We start from the raw sequence: 22,141 nt of genomic DNA on the forward strand, positions 1-22,141 counted from the left end.
TCTTACCGTATGAAAACCAACTTGACCTTTGACGGAGCAGTCTTAATTATTGCAGAGGCATTTTGGTGGCTTCTTCCATATAATATCTGATTGTTTATCTGTTAAAAAGAATGGGGAAAAAAACTGGTTTATGTACAAATGTATTTAATTAAAACTAAAGCTAAGTATGTATTGTTTTGAACTTAATTATAGTGCATAATCCAACACTTCAAAGATGATGACAGGCTAAAAGGAAGATGAAGCAATAGAGAGAAAATGAGGGGTGCATGAAATATAAATCCCATTGCCTATGAGGATCTTACAAAATAGGCATATCAGCATTGCACACTACATTATTTTTACTTTCCTTTTAGTAAGACACATCAGTATGCCAGAAGAGGTTTCAAGCACAAATGCACTGTGGTAAGATAGTGTATGAAGGAGCATACAGGAGAAAGTAAACAACTCTAACCTCTGTCAGTGCACTCACTCGAAATTCAATTTTGATTTGGACATTCCAGGCTATTATCCTGCCATCAGTTCATGTACAGGAGAAAGGCAGGATGTGATACTGAATTCAGAGGTAACACTTTATAATACTAATTTAGCTTTTCTATCATTTATCTTATGGAGAAAATAGATATTGAATTTATGTGAAGAATACCCTATTTTTCCATCATGATTTCAAGATAGACCATGAAGCTGTAGCTTTAAGATTGAGAAAAATGTTAATTTTCAACAGTTTAGTCACTCTTATTTTCAAAGCAATATATATATATTTTATATTGAGTTAATATTGCCAAGTTCAAAGTATTGCAGGAGAGCTGTAAAACGATTAACATGTTGCATAATGCTTAATACAAGAAATGAGCAGCTTCATACTTAATTAAGTTTTGCCTCTACTAGTGGCTATTTCCATCACTCAATACAAACGAGACAGAATTCCTACGCAGCTCAAACCTTTGTTAAATAAAGAAAATAAACAATGTCTGGTGTTCAGAGTCAAATTAGTGATCATCTATGGCAAGTTCTAAAAAAAAATTCAGCATGAGAAAAGTTATCTAAACACGACTTCTAACACAGCTTTTAACGGCTGATCCTAAACTGTGGCCTACAGATCAAGAGTGGTCAAGTTGCACTAGCTAATCACATGATGTTGACTCTCTTCTTCACCTGAGGACAACAAAAACCCACAGTACATTTTAAAAGACATTCCATTTTTGTTGTTGGGGTTATTTTCCAAGGAGGAATCAACAGGTAAATACTCTTCAAATGGTTAAAGTAATCCAGCAACAAATTGTATGGCAATCATATCCATATTTTACAAATACTCCTGCAAAATATATTTCTTATTTTCCCCTCCACTTCATTTCCTCACCACCCTTTCAAAAGTTTGATATTTGAGAGTGCCCAAATATATAAAAATCTATTTGCACAGTAATATCTGATTCTGCTTTCCTTGTATACATCAAAGTCCCTCTGAGGTCAATAGCAGTTTGAGGTACATAGAACATGAAAGGATCAGGCACTAAGGAAATAACACTACCCCAAAGTTTGAAGAGCTTCAGGTTATTATTATTTGCAATTACCACAAAAGGAGATACAGTTCTAGAGGTGGTATATTAAACTCAAAGATAAAGTTTAAGAAATTGGCAAAAAGGGAATACTTCCATAAAGACATTCAGAGTTCAAATTAGCAGATTATTAACTTGTGATAAATTTCTTATTTTTTTTTCCAATAAAAAAAATTATTCACTAGGGATATTATATATGTTTTACAAATAGTTTGGATTTAGCTGAATTACCATCAATTTTTTCTTAACAACTGCCTATTTAGATTAGAATTTATATTTTTTACACTGGTTAAATTAATCCTACTTTGCAAACGTATCGGAGTTCAAAATTTAATTAGCTGGAGTTAGGTCTGTACTTTACAATTATTTTAATTATACAAAAATGAAAATGTAGTCAAAGTAATATATTTCCTTTGAGGTTTTCAACTATCCCATGTAGTTATTCTTCAGTGACAGCCTAAATTAATTTTTTTTTTTTTTAAGGAAAGAGTTTCTTTTGGAAAGAAAATTTATTATGTTAGCTGCTCAGATACCCCAGTGATGAAGGATTATATAAAATCCTACAGAAATGGAACTGCAAGAGAACATCTAGAATTTCACAAGGGCCACCATTTTGAAATATTTTCTTATTTTCAATGGGAGACATGTCAGAGCCACAAAATACGGTAGGATATTTACCGTACTTTATTTTGTGGGAATCAAAACCCAGCTACTTGGAAACTATGTTTGATTTTCTGAATTACAGTTTGCTTATGTTAAATGTTTTCTTTTGCTGCAATGCTTAACAATAACTTCAGAAAGTTCCATTAGCCTTTAAAAAAAAAAAGAAACTAAGTTGATATGAACATAGTGACTCAATGAGCTCTCTATATGGTTTTATTTTTTTTTTTTAACGTCTTCTTGAAAAGATCAGGACATCACAGAGGGAGAAGAAATTGTGTGTTCACCTGGTTATGATGGTTATCAGGTCAGTAGGCACAGGTTTTTATTCTGTCACTATGGCAATAGTTATGTTGTTTTATGACGTGCTTGCTGAGTCCAGGCAGCATCCAGTGCATAGCAACGTGTACTATAGATTTGGCAGCTGAAGTTTTATCTGATGGTTTCACAAGCCTAAGAAGTATCTCTCATGTACAGTAACTCCTCACTTTAAGTCGTCCCGGTTAACGTTGTTACGTTGCTGATCAATTAGGGAACGTGCTCATTTAAAGTTGTGCAATGCTCCACTCTTACGTTGTTTGGCTGCCTGCTTTCTCCACAGCTGGCAGCCTCCCTACATGTGCGCCCCCCCACACACAGCGCCTCTGGCCCACCAGCAGACCCTGCGGATCAGTGCCTTCCCCCTTCTCCCCGCCCCACAACAATCAGCTGGCTTGCGGTGTTTTGGGGGCAGGAGGGGTGGAGGCTCCCCCTCCCTCCCCTGCCTCCCGAATGCCGCAAGCCAGCTGATTGCCCTTGGCAGAAGGCGGGGGGAGGGAGGGAGAGCCTATGCGCCGAGTCCTCGCTCCTCCCCCCTCCGTCCTGCCCCCTAAACACCGCAAGCCAGCTGATTGCCCCAGGCAGGAGGGAGGGGGAGGAGGAGCAAGGACTCAGTGTGCAGGCTCCCCCCCTCCCTCCCGCTGGCAGCAATCAGCTGGCTTGCAGCATTTAGAAGGGAAGGGGGAGGAATGAGGACGCAGCGTGGGAAGTAAAGGGGAAGGAGGTGGGGGGGGAGGAAGAAGCAGGTCAAGGATGGGGGCTTGGGGAAAGGGGGGGGGAGTGGGCGGGCTGAAGGCCCCCCGCTCCGGTGCTTGCGGAGTAGGGGAAGCTGCCGCTGCTCCGCAACGTGCTTCTCCTAGCCTACAGCACCTTCAGCCTCCTTGCCTGCCTCGTCTCCAGTGCCAGTGGGCTGTGCCTGTGTGGGGGTAAGGCAGGGGCACCTCCCAACTATGGTACTGTACAGTATGTAAACACACAGCACTTGCACACTACTCCCTCCCCCCCAGCGTAGTATTAAATTGCTTGTTTAAAATTGTTTTAAAATGTATATAATGCCTTTTGTCTGGCAAAAAAAACCCCTTTCCCCTCGAACCTAACCCCCCCATTTACATTAATTCTTATGGGGAAATTGGATTCGCTTAACATCGTTTCACTTAAAGTCGCATCTTTCAAGACCATAATTACAACGTTAAGTGAGGAGTTACTGTACTTGCTTAAATCTGTAAATGACATGCAAGTTCATAACCCAGAAAAAAAATCAGAGGCACTTCTGCCCCTCATACTTTGATATAAAGAAGTGAGATGACATTAAAAGTGGGTATTAATATAAGAATATTGTCTTTACCACATAGCTGTGATGGGAACTGTTGTAATAATTGGGCCTACAAATTTATCCTAACTGTAAGCGGTAAGTGAAAGTTCATAAGATGTCACAATAACGTTAAACAATTAATAGTATATGTAAAGGGGAGAGAAAATCTAGGTTAGACCAAAGAAAAAGGCCTAAAAATATAATTCTCAAGGACTGTGTTAAAATTGTGCCTGGTAAACTCAGAACGGGTAGAACTGAAAAATCAATAAACCAAAATTGGTGCATCAGAAATTAGGTCTAATTGATGGACAAAATAATGAGAGGATGGGCTGTTTCACCCATCATTCCCTTTTGGGGTCTTAAAAGGAATGACTTAAAAGAAAACAAGAAGCAGCAGAGGAATAAGCTGTCTACCAACAATCACTGCAGCAAACTTTACCGCCATGGCTCCCACTCCCACCATCTCCTGGGACTCCAACACTGTTTGGCCATTGTTGTTCTGAACCTGAGAGACTGGGCCAGAGAGAGGGACTCAGATGACATCACTTCCTCCAGTGGATCTGCTAGGATCTGAAAGCCAGAGTCTCAAATCCTGTTCACTTTACTAACAGGAATAATTCTATTTAATCACTGGGACTACCTGCTTGTGTAAAGAGTGAGGGATCTAGCCTCACATATTTTTCTTCTGAAAGAGTATGAGGATAGGGATGAACCTACTGTGTAAATATAAATATTTTTCCACTCAGCATATAGATATAGATACACCCTAAAAATACTTTTTTGGAGAAAATATAATGATCCTATATTATTTTTCCATAGGCTCCCTGCCTTGTTTAGTGTACATAAGAAAGAAGATTGTTGTCTTTAGGCCCCTCTGACATTTGTTGCAGAAGCTGGAGATACGTAGTGAATAAGGCAGTGGGCTGCAGGAAGAGAAAGGATGGTCTCATGGTGAAGGCAACGAAATGCTGAACCAGAGAACTGGATTCTAATCCCTGCCTCTGCCCAAGAGTCTCTGCGTGATGCTGGGCGAGTCACTTACACCAAACTTTTCACAGTTCTTCACTAACGGTGTGCCCTGCTTGAGACCTTGGGGTCTGCTCTGTAGAAAACTTGGGCATTCAGAGCTGCAGCTGGAGTCAATGGGTGCTGTGCTTTGAACATATGAAGTGCTATATAACGCTAAGTATGCTGAAAAAATCAGGTGCTAGGCGTCTCAAATTGGGCACTACAACAGTGGGCGTTTTTGATGGTAATCTCTCTGTGCCTCAGTTCCCCATCTGTAACATGGAGATAAAGGTATTTCCCAACCTCACAGGGATGTCATAAAGACAAATTCATTAATGGTTGTGAAGCACTCAGATACTGTAAGTGACAAGTGCCATAGAAAAGTGCCATAAAAAAGCCCAGGAGGAAAGGAACCATGTTTTTAGAGGAGGGTATAAATAGTATGGAATAAATAAAAGCAGGGGGCCCCGCACTGAAAAATGAAGATGTGACAAAATATTGAGCAGTTTCTCGTTAAACGAGCATTGTCCATGCTGTGCACTGAAAGAGGCATGGTTCCTATGGGAAAAATAGAACGTGATCATGTAATTAAAGATAATATCATAACACATACACACAATGGGGATCAAATGATGGTTGCACAGGGAACTTAAATTCAGGGATTTCCTAACTTTTGACTGCTTGACTTTGCAATCTTAATGTTCTTTAAATTATTGTTTGCGTGTGTGTTTAATACAGGTAGATAAAAAAAACACCCAGCCAAGTGCATAACACTATACCATTGGTGGAGGAGGTATGACATCTAGCTCCAAATAGTGATCAATTTATATCTTGCAGCTCAATTTTTATGCTTGTTTCTGAAACTGCTAATAAGATTACCCCAATAATGCCATTTTAATGGAGGTGCATGTTTATTATATATATATTATATATATATATAAAAATACTGAGGTGTTTTAAAGCTTTACTTGGCTTTATAAGTCACTTGATTTGAATAATTCACAGCGCACAGGAATGTCAAAGGACTGATTCACAATTCACTCCTTTTTCAATTCTAGATGTTTTGGTGCAGTGGACCTCAGCCCACTTGGAATTGAACTGAGACCTCCCAACCATTTCATGTAAGTCAAGCAATCACATGGTAAATTTTGGCCACTAGTGAGGTGAGTTTGATTTGATCCTAAAGGTAAACAAAAAGGTGGCATTTACTTATAGGCCTGTGGACATGGTTTGTTCAGTTACAGGGTAGCACTTTCAGAAATGGTGAGCACTGGTCCACTCTCCTTCCACTGTAGAAACTGTGATTCTATCGCTGACTTCACCGGGAGCAGAGTTAGGCCAACACTGAGTTCTTTTGCAACTTGCAACCATACAACATATATGCAAATCCCAAACCCTTCAAAAATCTACTAAGTAGAATTTAAAAATAAATATTTATAAAATTCACCAGAAATGCCACATGGCCCATCGCTCAAGGACAGCAGTACCTATGGTTAGAAGGATTATATAATGCAGGGAATAATTTAGGAATCAGGCGAAAACCTCAGAGGCTCCCCCTACCTGTGTAAGCATGTCAGTGTAAAAGTCCTCCAAAGTTCAGGGAGCTAGCATCCAAAACTACCTGATATCCGAGCAGCATAACACCTACTCCATTTGTGGGTCCATTTTGTTTGGGCTGGTACACACCCAAGATTTATCAGTCTAGTTCAACTCATCTTTAATTCTTAGTACATTTCAGAATTTACATTCCTGCCAAAGTACAAACTCCCATAATAAACAAACAATAACTTGCAACTTCATCATGTGTTTCCATCTCTCAGTCTTAAGTTTTAATGCCCATTCTAGTTCCCCTGCTTCATCTGAGGCGGTCAAAGGACTTCACAAGCATTAATGATTTTAGTTTTGTAACACTCCTTTGTGGTAGGGAAGTATTATTACCCCCATTTTACAGATAGAGAAACTAAGGCACCAGGAAGTTGATGGAGATGAAAAAGACCACCCAGAAAGTCTGTGCCTGACCCACTAATAGAAACCATCTTTCCCCCAGTTCTTTGCCTGAACCACAAATCCACTGATATCAATGGGAGTTTTGCCTGAGTTGAGAGTCAGTAAAGAAAACAGGCGTGGGTAGGTTACTAGACTTTAGCGAGCAAAGCCTAAAGTATTATCTTTTCTTTAGGACTCAAGTGTGAGAAAGGATGACTGCCTTTTAACATTTCTGTAAAATGTAGTGGTCCCTTGAAAGTTATAACACAACAAATCCTGCATTTGACAAGGGGTTAGATTAGATGACCCCTGCGGTCCCTTCTAACCCTATGATTCTATAGTAACTGAAGCATGGACCAACAGGAATTTGCAGGAAAGGGCAATTTGCCTGTCATTATTTCAGCAAGAGACAGAGACTTTAACGCAATTTATCACCCTAACAGAGACAAATTTCATACAGTGATACTTCATTTCAAAACAAGCCTCCTACACTGCATGGGTATTGAAAACCTATAATTAGACATTGACAAATCTTTAGATAATTCTAGGTGCTCCCAGACAGTCAGACTTCTCCTTTTCAGGTTAAGAAATGAGAGAAAATACTTGGTACTCATACAACACAGAGACAGAATTGCTCAAAGATCTAACATCACCTCCCACTGAGTCCAGTAGGTCAGCACACACCTACTCTTCAGTGAAAGCTTCCTGAGAGGAGAAACATGCACAGGGATGAATAATTTCTCAAACCTGTAAAGCAGTCATGATGTGGGAACCACTGCAGGAATAGCAAAAGACCCTCAGTACTAAGTGCCACTCTGCAGTAGCCACATATCAGGTTGAAAGGTTTGAAATGTGTTTCAAGCAGGAAGATGAAAAGGGGTGGAGGGGAAAGGAAGATGAAATGCTTTATGTGCTGATAGAATAACTTGCTCTGTGGGTTAGTTTGCACCAGACATCACAAGAAAGACAGACAGACAGAAAGACAGAAAGAAACAAACAAAATGTTTTAAATTCTAACAACTGAGTAAAATGGATCACAATATGAAATTGTATTTCCTTATCAGTTGGAAATGAAGGGAACCCTGACAACTACAAAAGGCAAGACTCGTTTTATATGTAAACTGAATTTTTCCATGAAACATCATATGCAATACAAGGATAGATTTGCTATTCCCTCACCTGCTTTTCAGTAGTCCCTCCCTAACCATAGTTTATGAACATTCTGAAAGCATAGACTGCATTAACATCAGTTTTCATAACCAAGTACACCTCTACCCCGATATAACGCTGTCCTCGGGAGCCAAAAAATCTTACTACTTTATAGATGAGTGCACCGGAGTGCGCACCCCCCCACCCCCGGAGCACTGCTTTACCGTGTTATATTCGAATTCGTGTTATATCGGGTCACCTTATATCAGGGTAGAGGTGTAGATATGTGATTTTTGTTCTTCAGTGAAAACACGTTTATCAATGGACCCAATCATCCTCTTATGTGACATCTGCATCACTGGAGGTTTGTAACCATGGTATCCCATTCTGTATGGTCCTCTGCTAATCCCTTTGTGGATTAATAGCCCTTTTGACACACCCAGGATACCACATCATCCGTCCAAGACATTCTTTTTCTGCCTCAAATCCTTCTGCCATCAACTTTGCCATCCAGTGCCAATAAACATGCATCATCTGCTGAACCTCCTAAAATGTGCCCTGGAAATCAAAACTTTATTTTCACAAGATCTCTAACTTTGGCTGAGTTCCAATAATCTCCAATACTTTTTCATTGGTTACTGGTCTATCTATGATATTTTTAGAATTCTTCTATAACACCATAATTTGGAGGATTATAGTTTCTTTATTATTGTTTGAAAGTCCATGTTTCACAGCCATAATTTAACACAGACCATATATAAATTTTTAAATAGTCAGAAATTCATGTCCCTTTCTCATTAGATGTTTATTCTTCGAGAATTCACTCTTGCTATTCTATTGTATTTTCCACTACATGCATCCGAAGTGGGCTGTAGCCCACGAAAGCTTATGCTCAAATAAATTTGTTAGCCTCGAAGGTGCCACAAGACCTCAATATCTGATTTTCCATCTTCTGTAATGCTTCCTAAGTAGCAATAATTTCTCACTTACTATATGACTATGTTGTTCACTGGAATATTGCAGGATCATTGGATACCACCATAGTTTTTGTCTTGTGCAAATTCAACTCTAACCCATATTCTTTGTCATATTCACATAGAACCTCCACTAACTTCATTAGACCTTCAGAATCAGCAAACAGCATTGTCTCATCTGCATAATGAATGTTACCTATTTTCCAGTCATCTTAATATCTTCTTCTGTTTCTTTGATCCTCAGCTGGCATAAGTCACCACAGTTCCATGAACTGGCACCAAATCTTTATTTTGTGTTTCATTACTAGGTCCACAGGCTTTCCTCCCTCTCTTGATACCAACTCAATCATACAGCCGAAGGAATCACTTACCTCTAAAAGTTCATCACCAATGTGCATTCTTCCATCTCTTCCTGCAGGTCCATCCGGACTGATGCCAACTATGAAAATGCTCATACGAGACCTGTCCTTGTTGCCTGCAAGGCTGAGTCCAAGCCCATTCTTATCTTTTTCAAGCTCAATAATGTGCAACTCCCCTGGCAGATCTGCATATCTTTGTCTGATTTTCTCTACAAAAATAAAATAAAACAAACACAAAATAAAATTATATGCAGCCAACTGTGAACACATATAGGTGTGCTACACATTACCTAACTCTCAGCATCACTACAGCTTTCTGACATTTGGGGTTTTCCCAGCATAAAATTAGAACATAAAAACCGCCATACTGGGTCAGACAAATGGTCCATCTTGCCCAGTATCCTGTCTTCCGACAGTGGTCGATGCCAGGTGCTTCAAAGGGAAGTGAACAGACCAGAGCAATTATCAAGTGATCCATACTCTGTTATCCAGTCCCAGGATCTAGCAGTCAGAAGCTTAGGGATAGCCAGAGCACGGGGTTACATCTGTGACAATCTTGGCTAATAGCCATTGATGAAGCTATCCTCCATGAATTTATTTTATAATTCTTTTTTGAACCCAATTATGGTTTTGGCCTTCACAGCATCCCCTGGCAACAAGTTCCACAGGTTGACTGTGCATTGTGTGAAGAACCAGTTCCTTCCTTTTCTTTGTTTTAAACCTGTTGCCTATTAATTTCATTGGGTGACCCATGGTTCTTGTGTCATGTGAAGGGGTAAATATCACTTCCTTATTCTTCATTTTCTCCACATTAGTCATGATTCTAGAGACCTCCATGACATCCCCCCTCAGCTGTCTCTTTTCCAAGCTGAAAAGTCCCAGTCTTTTAAATCTCTCCTCATATGGAAGCTGTTTCATACCCCTTAATCATTTTGGTTGCCCTTCTCTGTGGCTTTTCCATTTGTAATATATCTTTAACCAGAGCTACATACAGAATTCAAAGTTTGGATGTACCATGGATTTATATAGTGGCATTATGCTGTTTACCATCCTATTATCTGTCTCTTTCCTAATAGTTCCTAACACTGTTAGCTTTTTTGACTGCTATTGCACATTGAGCAGATGTTTTCAGAGAACTATCCACAATGACTCCAAGATCTCTTTCTTGAGTGGTAACAGCTAATTTAGACCCCATCATTTTATATGTATAATTGAGATTATGTTTTTCAATATGCATTACTTTGCACTTATCAACATTCCATTTCATATGCCCAATCACACAGTTTTGTGAGATCCCTTTGTAACTCTTCACAGTCTGCTTTGGACTTAATGATCTTGAGTAATTGTGTATGGTCTGCAAACTTTGCCACCTCACTGTTTACCCCTTTTTCTAGATCATTCATGAATATGATGAACAGAACTGGTCCCAGTACACATCTCTGGGGGACTCTGCTATTTACCTCTCTCCATTATGAAAACTGACCATTCATTTCTGTCCTTTGTTTCCTGTCTTTTAACCAGTTATTGATCCATGAGAGGATCTTCCCTCTTACCCCAAGACTGCTTAGTTTGCTTAGAGCCTTTAGTGAAGGACCTTGTCCAAGGCCTTCTGAAAGTCCAAGTACACAATATCCACTGGCTCACCCTTGTCCATATGTTTATTGACCCCCTCAAAGGACTCTAATAGATTGGTGAGGCGTGATTTCCCTTTACAAAAGCCGTGTTGACTTTCCCCCAACAAATTGTGTTACTCTATGCACCTGGCAATTCTGTTCTTTGCTATAGTTTCAAGCAGTTTGCCTGGTACTGAAGTTAGGCGTACCAGCCTATAATTGACAGGATCGCTTCTGGAGCCTTTTAAAAAAAATTAGTGTCACATTAGCTATCCTCCAGTAATCTGGTACAGAGGCTGATTTAAGTGATAGGTTACATACCACAGTTAGTAGTTCTGTACATCTGGAGCTGGTGAGTTAAGACTGCTTAATTTATCAATTTGTTCCAAAACCTGCTCTATTGACATCAGTATGAGACTTCCTCAGATTTGACACCTAAAAAGAATAGCTCAGGTCTGAGAATCTCCCTCACATCCTCTGCAGTGAAGACCAATGCAAAGAATTCATTTAGTTTCTTCACAATGGCCTGGTTTTCCTTGAGTGCTCCTTTAGCACGTCGATAGTTCAGTGGCCCCATTGATTGTTTGGCAGGCTTCCTGCTTCTGATGTACTTAATATTTTGCTGTTAGTTTTTGAGTCTCTTGCTAGTTGCTCTCAAATTCTTTTTTAGACTGCCTAATTATACTTGGACTTGCCATAATTTACACTTCCTTCTACTTTCCTCAGTAGGAGTTGACTTCCAATTTTTAAAGGATGCCTTTTTGCCTCTACCCACCTCTTTAACTCTGTTTAGCCATGGTGGCTTTTTTTGATCCTCTTACTATTTTTTAAATTTGGGGTATACATTTAATTTGAGCTTCTATTTATGGTGGGTTTAAAAAAAAAAGTTGCCGTTCAGCTTGATGGAGCACTACACAAAGCAAATTGTGATGCTTTTAAAAGTTAGTTGGAATGCAATGTTAGATTTATATAATTGAACGTGCTGGAGAAAAAAAATCTCTATTTACATTTTTCCATATGGAAAAATATGGGGTAGATTATTCAGACTAGCATATGGATTTCTACAACTTTTGCTTAGAAAGATAAGTCTCATGCTTCTCACTGCCCTGTGCCATTTTGTTCCAAATTCAGCAGAGTTTTTAAAGTCAGTTTCATAACATCAGCTAATTCCAACACTTCAATGGTGTAGGCATCAAACAAGAAAATTGAAGTAATTAACTGTGACTGGATATCACTTTTAAGACGCACAAGGTGAATGAGACTGATGCATTATTCATTAAAAAGAGTAAAGAGGCAGAGTATATGTACAACAGCATCCCTGAGTCAGCACTTGGGCTAGATCAAATATTAGCTATTACCATTCTACTACAGGAAAAGGCATGTTAGCAGTACAATTTAACTGCTACTGCATGTTTCCATGGCAACAGGAGGAGGCACTGAGATAAAATAAAAAGTGAAGAAAGAAAGAAAGAAAGAAAAAGATTCACCATAGAGTTTGATCCTGCAAAATTGCCCTCAACTTCCATTGGCTTCAATGTGAGTTGAGAGTGCTCAGTACTTAGGATCATCCCCCGATTCCCTAAATCAATCATAAAGATATGCACCAATTACACACACAGATTCAAAGCCTAAAATTAATACCCCATGATCACAGTTACAGGATTAGCTGCAGCTTTGATCCCTCTTCTATCTCTCTCCATTGCATCCTTTCAAGTGACAGGCCCTGTGCCGTCACTCATCTCAGGGTGGAATCCCATGATTCTTCCCTTCATAGTCCAAGCTACAGAACCCAGCCATGATTTCTCAGCAGGTCTAACTGCACCTGCAAGAGAGACTTCCCTTTAGGAGTGACTGATCACCAGGTAAATACGGGGACTCAGAATAGTTGTTTCAAAACAATTATTTATTTATCCATAAGAACATAGGATTCACAGGAAAAGGTCTAAAACAGGAGACCTACACACATATGGTTTCCCTTTTAACATTTCCCTCAAAGCGTAACCCCAACTTATCCTAGGTACTTCCACTTCTGAGGTCTGGGATTCAGACTGCTTCTCTGCAGTCACTGCCCCTTAGGGCCTCAGGATTTTATTTAGAGTTCTTTGCTTCCAGTTTCTTGCCTGAAGGCCCCCTCCCATATCCCAAAACAATGGATGTTGGGCCCAGCTTGGTCAGAGGCAAAACTTGACAGGTTTTGACACCTGTATTGTCAGTTAAGTACCAGTGACTGGGTTATAAAAAGCCATTGTCTGCCTTCCTGACATAGCAGCAAAGAATCCTGTGGCACCTTATAGACTAACAGATGTTTTGCAGCATGAGCTTTCGTGGGTGAATACCCACTTCTTCGGATGCAAGCAGTGGAAATTTCCAGGGGCAGGTGTGTATATATAAGCAAGCAAGAAGCAAGCTAGAGATAATGAGGTTAGATCAATCAGGGAGGATGGGGCCCTGTTCCAGCAGCTGAGGTGTGAAAACCAAGGGAGGAGAAACTGGTTCTGTAATTGGCAATTCCTGACATGGGGTCAGCTGTGGCAGGAGTTTACATCCTTTGAGCTATATAGCAATCAAACTGAGGTTTACATAATAGTCATAAAATAATACAGATATCTGCCATAAACGTCAAACTTTATTTGTTAAATTCTATTCCCCCCCCCCAACACCAATTCCAAAACAAACTAGGCTTTTTTAAAAAAATATAGACAGCTGGCATTGGCACTTATTTCCTTCAAAATTAAATGGAAAATTACAGGGTTTGATTGTTACATGTGTCTCAGCCAGACCATTAAAAAGAAAGATTAAAATTTGACTAATCTGTTCTCACTCTCTTCCTCCTGTCAATAATACTTAAGGTTAAGATTCAACAGGTATTTTTAATAAAGGTCATGGACAGATCGCGGGCAATAAAAAAAAATTCACGGAAGCCTGCAACCTGTCCGTGACTTTTATTAAAAACACCCTGGGGGGTGGGAACCTAACAGCCACGGGCTGACTGCAGGCCGCTGCTCCAATCCCGCCGCTCCTCCTGCAGCATTGACCCAGCCCGGCCACTGCTCCAGCCCAGCCGCTGCTCTTGCGGCAACGGCTGACTGCTGACCCTGACAGCCACTGCTCCTGCTCTGGCCCTGGGAGCTGATCCTGCAGCCCTGGGAGCTGATTCAGCCCCAGGGTCTGCTCCTGTGGTGGCAGCTGCTGCTTCTGCCCAGCCCTTGGGGCTGACCTGGCCCTGGCTGCTGCTCCTGAGGCAGTGGCCGCTGCTCCAGCCCCGGGCCCCCAACCCAGCAGCCTCAGGAGCTGCTCTTGTGGCAGCAGCTGTTGCATCTGCTCTAGTGGGGGCTGACCCGGCCCTGTCCGCTGCTCTGGCAGCCACTACTCCAGCAGTACGGTCAGACTGCCAGCCACTGCTCCGGCTCAGGCCGCCACTCCAGCCCTGCTGCTGCTCTTGGGTGGGAGGCTGACAGCTGTTCCAGCCCCGTTGTGGCAGGCAGAAGCCAGAGAAGTCACGGTATCCTTGACCTCCGTGACAAAATCAGATCCTTAATACTCCTTTAAATGCTCTAGCTTGAGGCTGAAGTTATGAGTTGCACTGTTAGAGGAAGACCAGTTGCTCAGTGTTATATCGGCAGAGTCCATTATTAGTAACTCTCAATTCTAAGCTTTGTCTGGACTGGTGGTTAAGACACAGGATTGGAATTTAATGGGTATCTATTTACCCTGGTCAGGAATTTCATAACAATAAGCAGACACTTTGCTGTTGTATATTTATTTGTGTATTATCCAAAGTGCCTTATCATCACTAATTAATTAATAGTTCCCTAATTCACCTAGGGGTTGAGACTTCCTACACCAATTGTACAGCTAGGAGAATTGAGGCCAGAGAGGATAAGTGAGCTGCAAAAAGGTCACCGAACAAAGCTGGGAATACAACCACTATTTCCCTAACCCGGAGCCCTGTGCCCTAGCTGCTGGATCCTCTTTCCTCATTCTATCAGTTGTGAGGCAGTAGACGTTGAGGATGATCAAAATCTTCTGTACTATTTACATATAATTATAAAGATTATAAAATTATAATTGATAAGTACAGGGGCGGCTTTAGACATTTCACCGCCCCAAGCAGGGCGGCATGCCGCGGGGGGCGCTCTGCCGGTCACCGGCCCCGCGGCTCCGGTGGACCTCCCGCAGGCGTGCCTGCGGAGGGTCCGGTGGAGCCACGGGACCAGCGGACCATCCACAGGCACGCCTGCGGGAGGTCCACCAGAGCCGCCTGCCGCCCTCCCGGGGACCGGCAGAGCGCCCCCCCGCGGCATGCCGCCCCAAGCACGCGCTTGGGGTGTTGGGGTCTGGAGCCGCCCCTGGATAAGTAATAATCAGCAAGGCCCATTCTGATTTTGCAGCCACAACACTGGCACGGAATACAGCATAATCAGGCAGGAGGCCCAGCCCAGGCAACCTGCAGTCAGGCCGTCTGCTCACTCAGCAGGAACGCATAGCACAGCCCCTCTCTCCAATCGGAGCATGAGCACACAGACTCTGCAGGGGGAGAGGATTATTGCTGGAGTGACTTTATACAACCAATACCTGTGTATGGAGTTATAATCTGGAACTGAAAATAATTGATGCATTAAAGCAGATTGTACTTTAATGATAAATATTCTACTCAGCACTGTGAAACTGCAGCACACTGTACTTAAAAGCAGTGTTGGACTCCGAGAAGTGAATATCCCATAAAAATAGCACTTTCTTCTCGGCTCTGCGTATTCGGAGTCATATTCACTTTTTAAAATGACAATAAGAAGTTTTACTCCTATTAGTACTGGTGAGCCCACACCCCTAAGGAAAAAAGAACTAAACTTTATTGTGGCTAATCGTTGTTATTTATGAAGTTCCAACAGCAGGGCCAAACAGTGCTTCAAGTTCAACCCCATAATGTTACTTAGCAGAGCAGAAGTGCACTACAGGTCTGTCGCATCTTACGCACATTTAACATGCGCGATTTCAGCTTTACGCAGTTGGCAAAAACCAAAAAAGAAAAAAAAAAAAGAGAAAAAAACCACAATTTTAATACTGTACCTGTAGTGCGGGCAATTCCGCCCGCCATTCAACTCAATGTAATTTTGACTATACACGGTTTTCGCTTTACGTGCTAACTGCGGAACGGAACCCCCGCGTAAGATGAGACTCGCCTGTATAAGGTACTGTAAAGACAACAATAGGTAATTGCAGGAAGGAGCACAGAAGTGTTAAAAAGTTGACTATTAAAGGGACCATTTCTTTTAAAAATGTTTTTCTCTCCCCATTGCTGTGTGAAAACCCAACATACACCCACTTCCTTTATGTGGGCTGGGCTCTTCATGAACTTACCACATCTATTTAGGAAGCAATTATTTGAAACAGTGTTCATGCTGAGGAGACTAGAGTGGCAAAATGCTGAAAGATTAAGAAACTACAGAGGAAATTACACACAGAGAGTGATTCATGTGCTGAATGCCCCTCTTAGCCTGGTCATAGGGCACATTCATCACTTATTGCTACAGTAAATGCAATTTATATGCATGCATGTGTAAAAATACACACACACGATATTCTGTTTTGTTTTTAAAATTAAATCTCTGTTCAGCAGGGCATTCTTTTACTTTTTGGGATAATAGGAAGTATTGGCTTTTACAAGCTCCACTTATTACTACTACTTAAATACTCCTCAAAAGGCTGTCCTCTGTGCTAGGTGATTGTAGTGTAAATGCTACCACACTGTTCCCAGGACTGTCATTATCCAGTCTGCATACAAATATCCTTTGGGTTTCCTGATGATTTCCTATAACATTCTGTTAGTATTCTCAGTTTGCTTCTTAATAAGACTCTCATAAGATCATTTATACAAGTATTTACCTAAACAAACATGCATCTAAGGCATCTTCTTTTTAATGCATTTTTAGATGTCTTTTTCCTCCAGCTGGTACCACTTTTCAGTTCTCTTCCTAGCACTGGGGAGCCAGTTAGCATTTGCATTTGCAAGAATTCTATTATCTGCCTTCATTAGCAGATACTTTACACAAGGCAATTGTAATTCTGTGGTTATTGCATTACACACAGGGTATTAGGTTCTTTTTCTTTTGTCACTATATGGAGTTGTTTCCACATTCCATGAACAATAAGCTTATCTAAACTTCAGCAGATGCATCTTACAAATAATATTTAGCCAGCTAGTGCAGCATCTACAGAATTTCTTTTTACAATACATTTATTATATACATACAAACACGTACATAATTAAATAGGACCATAGCACCAACAAGTTCTTTACTGATCCATCCTGCATAATGTATCCCAGATATATTAGCAGATAACAATTGCATTTTAAACAGAAGTCTTGGAAATGGAAGACAATTGCTTTCAAACAATATTCCATTATGCTGTCACAATGCTTTCCTGCTCCACTGACTATTACTATATTAAATGGGGAGAAATAAGAAAATAAATAGTAAGAGATATGGCTAGCCAATTACAACCCAAATTACTTGAACATTGGTGCTGTAATATTGAAACAAATACAGTGTATCATTATTTAAAGACAGCCACCAACCTGCAAGAAGACAAGAGATTGTTTAAAGTGTGAAGTTACAAAGATGTAGGACAGTCTCACAAGAGCAGTGGCTCTCAAACTTTTTTACTGGTGATTCCTTTCACATAGCAAGCCTCTGAGTGCGACCCCCCCATATAAATTAAAAACACTTTTTTAATATATTTAACACCATTACAAATGCTGGAGGCAAAGCGGGGTTTGGGGTGGAGGCTGCCAGCTTGTGACCCCTCCATGTAATAACCTCACGACCCCCTCAGGGGTCCCGACCCCCAGTTTGAGAACCCCTGCACAAGAGGTTCAGGGAGCTGCTTCCCAAATATTAGAACTCTGACCCAGGGCCACCCAGAGGATTCAGGGGGCCTGGGGTCTGCGGCGGCAGGGGGCCCCCGCCGCCAAATGGCCGTCAAAGACCTGGCACTTCAGCGGCAGGTTCTGGGGCAGAAGGAACCCCTGCCACCGAATTGACGCTGAAGACCTGCCCCGGGACCCGCTGCTGAAGTGCTGGAAGGACCCCCCGCCGCGGGTCTTCGGGGCACTTCAGTGGTGGGTCCCAGAGTGGAAGGACGCTCCGCCGCCGAATTGCTGACGATGACCCAGAACGGAAGACGCTCCGGGGGCCCGGGCCCCGCGAGAGTTTTCTGGAGCCCCCAGAGCGAGTGAAGGGCCCCACTCCAGGGGCCCCAAAAAACTCTCGTGGGGGCCCCTGCGGGGCCCGGGGCAAACTGTCCCTCTTGCCTCCCCCTCTGGGCGGCCCTGCTCTGACCAACTGGATCTTCACCTCCAGTTAAATGAGCTGAAATTAGAAAGGGGAAAGCTTGCCCCCATCACCAAAAAAGTGTATTTTCCTGGTATAAAAGAAAATGTATCTAAAAAGATAATGATGGAAGGGGAAAAAGTTCTGGATGATTGAGCTACTAGGTAGGTTTTATTTATTTATTTATTTATTTTAAAAGGTGCTGAATCATGAGGTGGTATGTGAGACTGAAGAGAAGGGGGGCTGGGTGTTGAAAAGGCTGACAGATTACGTTTTTATACAAAAGCTGATATTGCAATCTTTGAATCCCTGCTCCAAATAACACCAAATATTCTCTTTTGGAGCTTTGTTATGGCCTTATTTATCCTTCTGTGTTTGCTTTTATGACCCAGGGCTACCATTCCTATCAAATCATACAAGACATTGTTACAGCCATCATTTTTTCATGGATAGTTCTACTTGGGCTGCAATACTGCATTCACTGTTCTTCCTTCAGCATTGATCGACATCGGTATGCAGCTAGCGTACACAACATAGAACCAATCTCGCATATCAAACAACTAATTCCCTGCTTAGTTTCACTTTAAACATAAAAAAAGAAAAGAAAAGAAGGAGCAGGGAGTCCCTGGAATGCTAACCCTAAAGCTGTGAGGGCAACACATCTAATTTACTGATTACAATTTACAAGAGCCTAAACGAGCACATTAAAAAGGCCATAATTTAACAAACTGGGGTTTTGAATTCTCTTGACATTCAAACAATGAACACATTATACACCATTGATCTTTCCACTAGCCACACATTCAACTCCATGGAGGCAAAGAGCTCCATGAACCTTATCTGAAAAATAACGCTGCCCATTGTGTTCAAAACCACTGAGGGATAAAAGAATTTCATTAACATTTACTTAGGTGTCATAAAAGCAGACATTTGGAGAAGAAAATGAATGGGATTTAAAATATAGCATCGATATATTCAGAACCCATGGACCTAACTCGATACATCACATATTGTCTTGTGGTCAGTCCCCACACCAAGTGACAGGAGAAGAGGCACAGGGCTAGTCGTAATTGCAGCTCTTCCACAGAGTGTGAGGCCAGAGCAGGTCATCTAGTCTGACCTCCTAACATAAACTATAAATTTCACCCAAATGTGCCTATGAGGAGGCCAATAACTTTAGTTTAACTAAAGTATTTTAGTTCTCAGGAAACTAAACTGCTGTGCACCACAGGCTGAGAACAGGAGAGACAGGGGGACCACCAGTGCCCAAGGCCTCTATCTGTATATTGAGTTTTAAAACCTGCGGCAACAACTCTTAGAGCTCAGGTTTACAGTCTCAAGCTCATGCTACAGTGCTAAAAACCGCAGTGTAGACATTGTATGTCAGAGGCTAGAGCTCAGCATCTGAAACCCACCCCCCTTGCCGAGCCCGAACTTCTTGACAGCTGTTTTGAGCATTGTAGTGTGAGTCTGAATCTGTAGACCCAGGCTCTGAGACTCGCTGCTGCGGGTTTTAGAACTCAGTGTAGACATCTTACAATGGCAGGGAATTAAATGAGACACGCCCAGATGATCTCAACAGGTGATTCATACCCCAGGCTGCAGTGGAAGATGGACCCCCCTCACACCGACAAGGTCCCCGCCAATCTGACCTGGAGGAAAATGCTTTCCCAACCGCAGATCTGGGGTCCCCTGAGCACAACGGCTGGCATAACATCTCACTGGTACACCTCCAAAAAGTGCAGGGAGGAAGCCCCTTTCCCCTCCCCACCTTGCACCAGCCAACAGAGCTAGTTGACTGAGAAGTGAGGTGTAGTGTGCCTCACCAATAAGATGGTGCAGCAGCCGCCTCTCTGAAGCGCAATGTTCTCCTGCAGTTCCCTGGGACTGTGCACCTCCACACAATCCCCCAACCAGGGCTCTGCTTCACTGGCACAAACTGGATGTAAGTTATTTACCTTCAAAGTATGTTACTTCACTTTTCAAGCGTAACCTCAGCATTTCTATTAGCTGAAGTGTCTGACAAAGACTAACACACATTCCCAACCCAAGCTTACCATAAAACAAGCAGCTCTCTCTCACTCTTATTTTTATATATGTATGACCCAGAAGAGGTGAGAAATTATAGCATTATTTTTATTCTCTGTGTGTGTGTGTGCGTGTGTGTGCAGTATCTGTATAAAATGCCATCAATATCTCATAAGACCTGAGGCAATTAAATAAATGTTGATTCCGAAAATGATCTGTGAAAATGTGATGATTTTACCCTTGCAAATATAACTAGTCCATTCATAAAGGAGAACTGTAAAAGCAGTATGCATTGAGCATTAATGACAAAATATTCTTTAAGCTAACTTTCAGGCTTCTTTTCTTTGTACTTATTTGTTTTTGAGAGTTAATACTATTTGGGATTTTTATAATCTGCTTTCCTTTCTCCTAACTGCTTCCCTCATCTCTGACTCCCACTCTTAGCTTTCCACCTTCTTTCATGCTTGAAATAGCTTCTCATTTCCATGTGGCAGGTGACTGCCACCTCCTTCAAATTATTCCTTAAATCCCATTTCTCTTTTGCAGCCCCTCATTACAAGAGAGGGAAAAATGTTTTCTGCAAATATCCATTTGAATTCACAGATTCCAAGTCCAGCAGGGACCACTGTGATCATCTAGTCTGACCCATAACACAGGCCATAGAACTTCTCCAAAATAATTCCTAGAGGTATATCTTTTAGAAAAACATCCAATATTGAGCTAAAAATTGTCAGTGATGGAGAATCCACCACAACTCTTGGTAAATTGTTCCAGTGGTTAATTACTCTCACTGCTAAAAATTTACACCTAGCCTGAATTTGGCTAGTTTCAGCTTCCAGACACTGGGTCATGTTATACTTTTCACTGCTAGACTGAAGAACCCACTATTAAATATTTAATCCCCATGTAGGTACTAATTGACTGTAATCAAGTCACCCCGTAACCTTTTCTTTGTTAAGATAAATAGATTGAGCTCCTTGAGTCAATCACTATAAAGCATGTTTTTAAATCCTTCAATCATTCTTGTAGCTCTTCTCTGAAGCGTCTCCAATTTATCAAAATCCTTCTTGAATTGTGGAAACCAAAACTGGACACAGTATTTAAGCAGCAGTTGCACAGGCACCAAAAACAGAGGTAAAATAATCTCTTTACTCCTACTCAAGAATCCACTGTTTATGCACCCAAGGATCATGTTAACCCTTTTGGCTACAACATTGCACGGGGAACTCGTGTTCAGTTTAGTATCCACCCCACATTCCAAATCTCTTTCAGTATCACTACTTCCCAGGATAGAGTCCCCCAACCTGTAAATATGGCCTACATTCTTTGTTCCTAGATATATTCATTTACATTTAGTCATACTAAAACACATAGTGTTTGTTTGTACTCAAATGATAAATATATCTCTCTGCATTAGTGACCTGCTCTCTTCATTATTTATCACTCCCCCAATTTTCATATCACTTGCAAACTTTATCAGTGATGATTTTATGTTTTCTTCCAGGTCATTGATAAAAAAAAAAAAAAGTTAAATTGCATAGAACCAAGCAAGAGATTCTATGCAGGAAACAAGAAACACGCCCACTAAATGAGGATTCCCTATTTAGAATTACATTGAGAACTATCCATTAGCCAGCTTTTAACACATTTAATGTGTGCCATATTAATTTTATATCATTCCACTTTTTTAATCAAAATGTCATGCAGTGCCAAGTCAAATGCCTTACTGAAGTCAAAGTAGTAGTGTTGATGTAATATACTTAATCAACCAAATTTGTAATCTAATCAAAAAAAGATAAGTTAGTTTGATGGGATTGATTTTCATGTTCATTTCCTCCTGTGGTGACTGC

General features: G+C 41.3%; 1 protein-coding gene across 10 annotated transcripts in view; it reads right to left on the bottom strand.

Moving 5' to 3' along the window:
- PATJ (PATJ crumbs cell polarity complex component) overlaps positions 1-22,141 on the bottom strand; it is a 207,016-nt gene that overhangs the window by 75,214 nt on the left and 109,661 nt on the right. For all 10 annotated transcript variants that reach the window (XM_039485476.1, XM_039485484.1, XM_039485474.1 and 7 more), the window contains 2 exons: positions 9,332-9,528; positions 7-98 (listed from right to left, as the gene is read on the bottom strand). In XM_039485476.1, coding sequence (XP_039341410.1) covers positions 7-98; positions 9,332-9,528 — 289 coding nt within the window. The remainder of the gene's footprint in view (positions 1-6; positions 99-9,331; positions 9,529-22,141) is intronic.

Source organism: Mauremys reevesii, linkage group 8, assembly GCF_016161935.1.
Source record: "Mauremys reevesii isolate NIE-2019 linkage group 8, ASM1616193v1, whole genome shotgun sequence".
Taxonomy (NCBI): domain Eukaryota; kingdom Metazoa; phylum Chordata; order Testudines; family Geoemydidae; genus Mauremys; species Mauremys reevesii.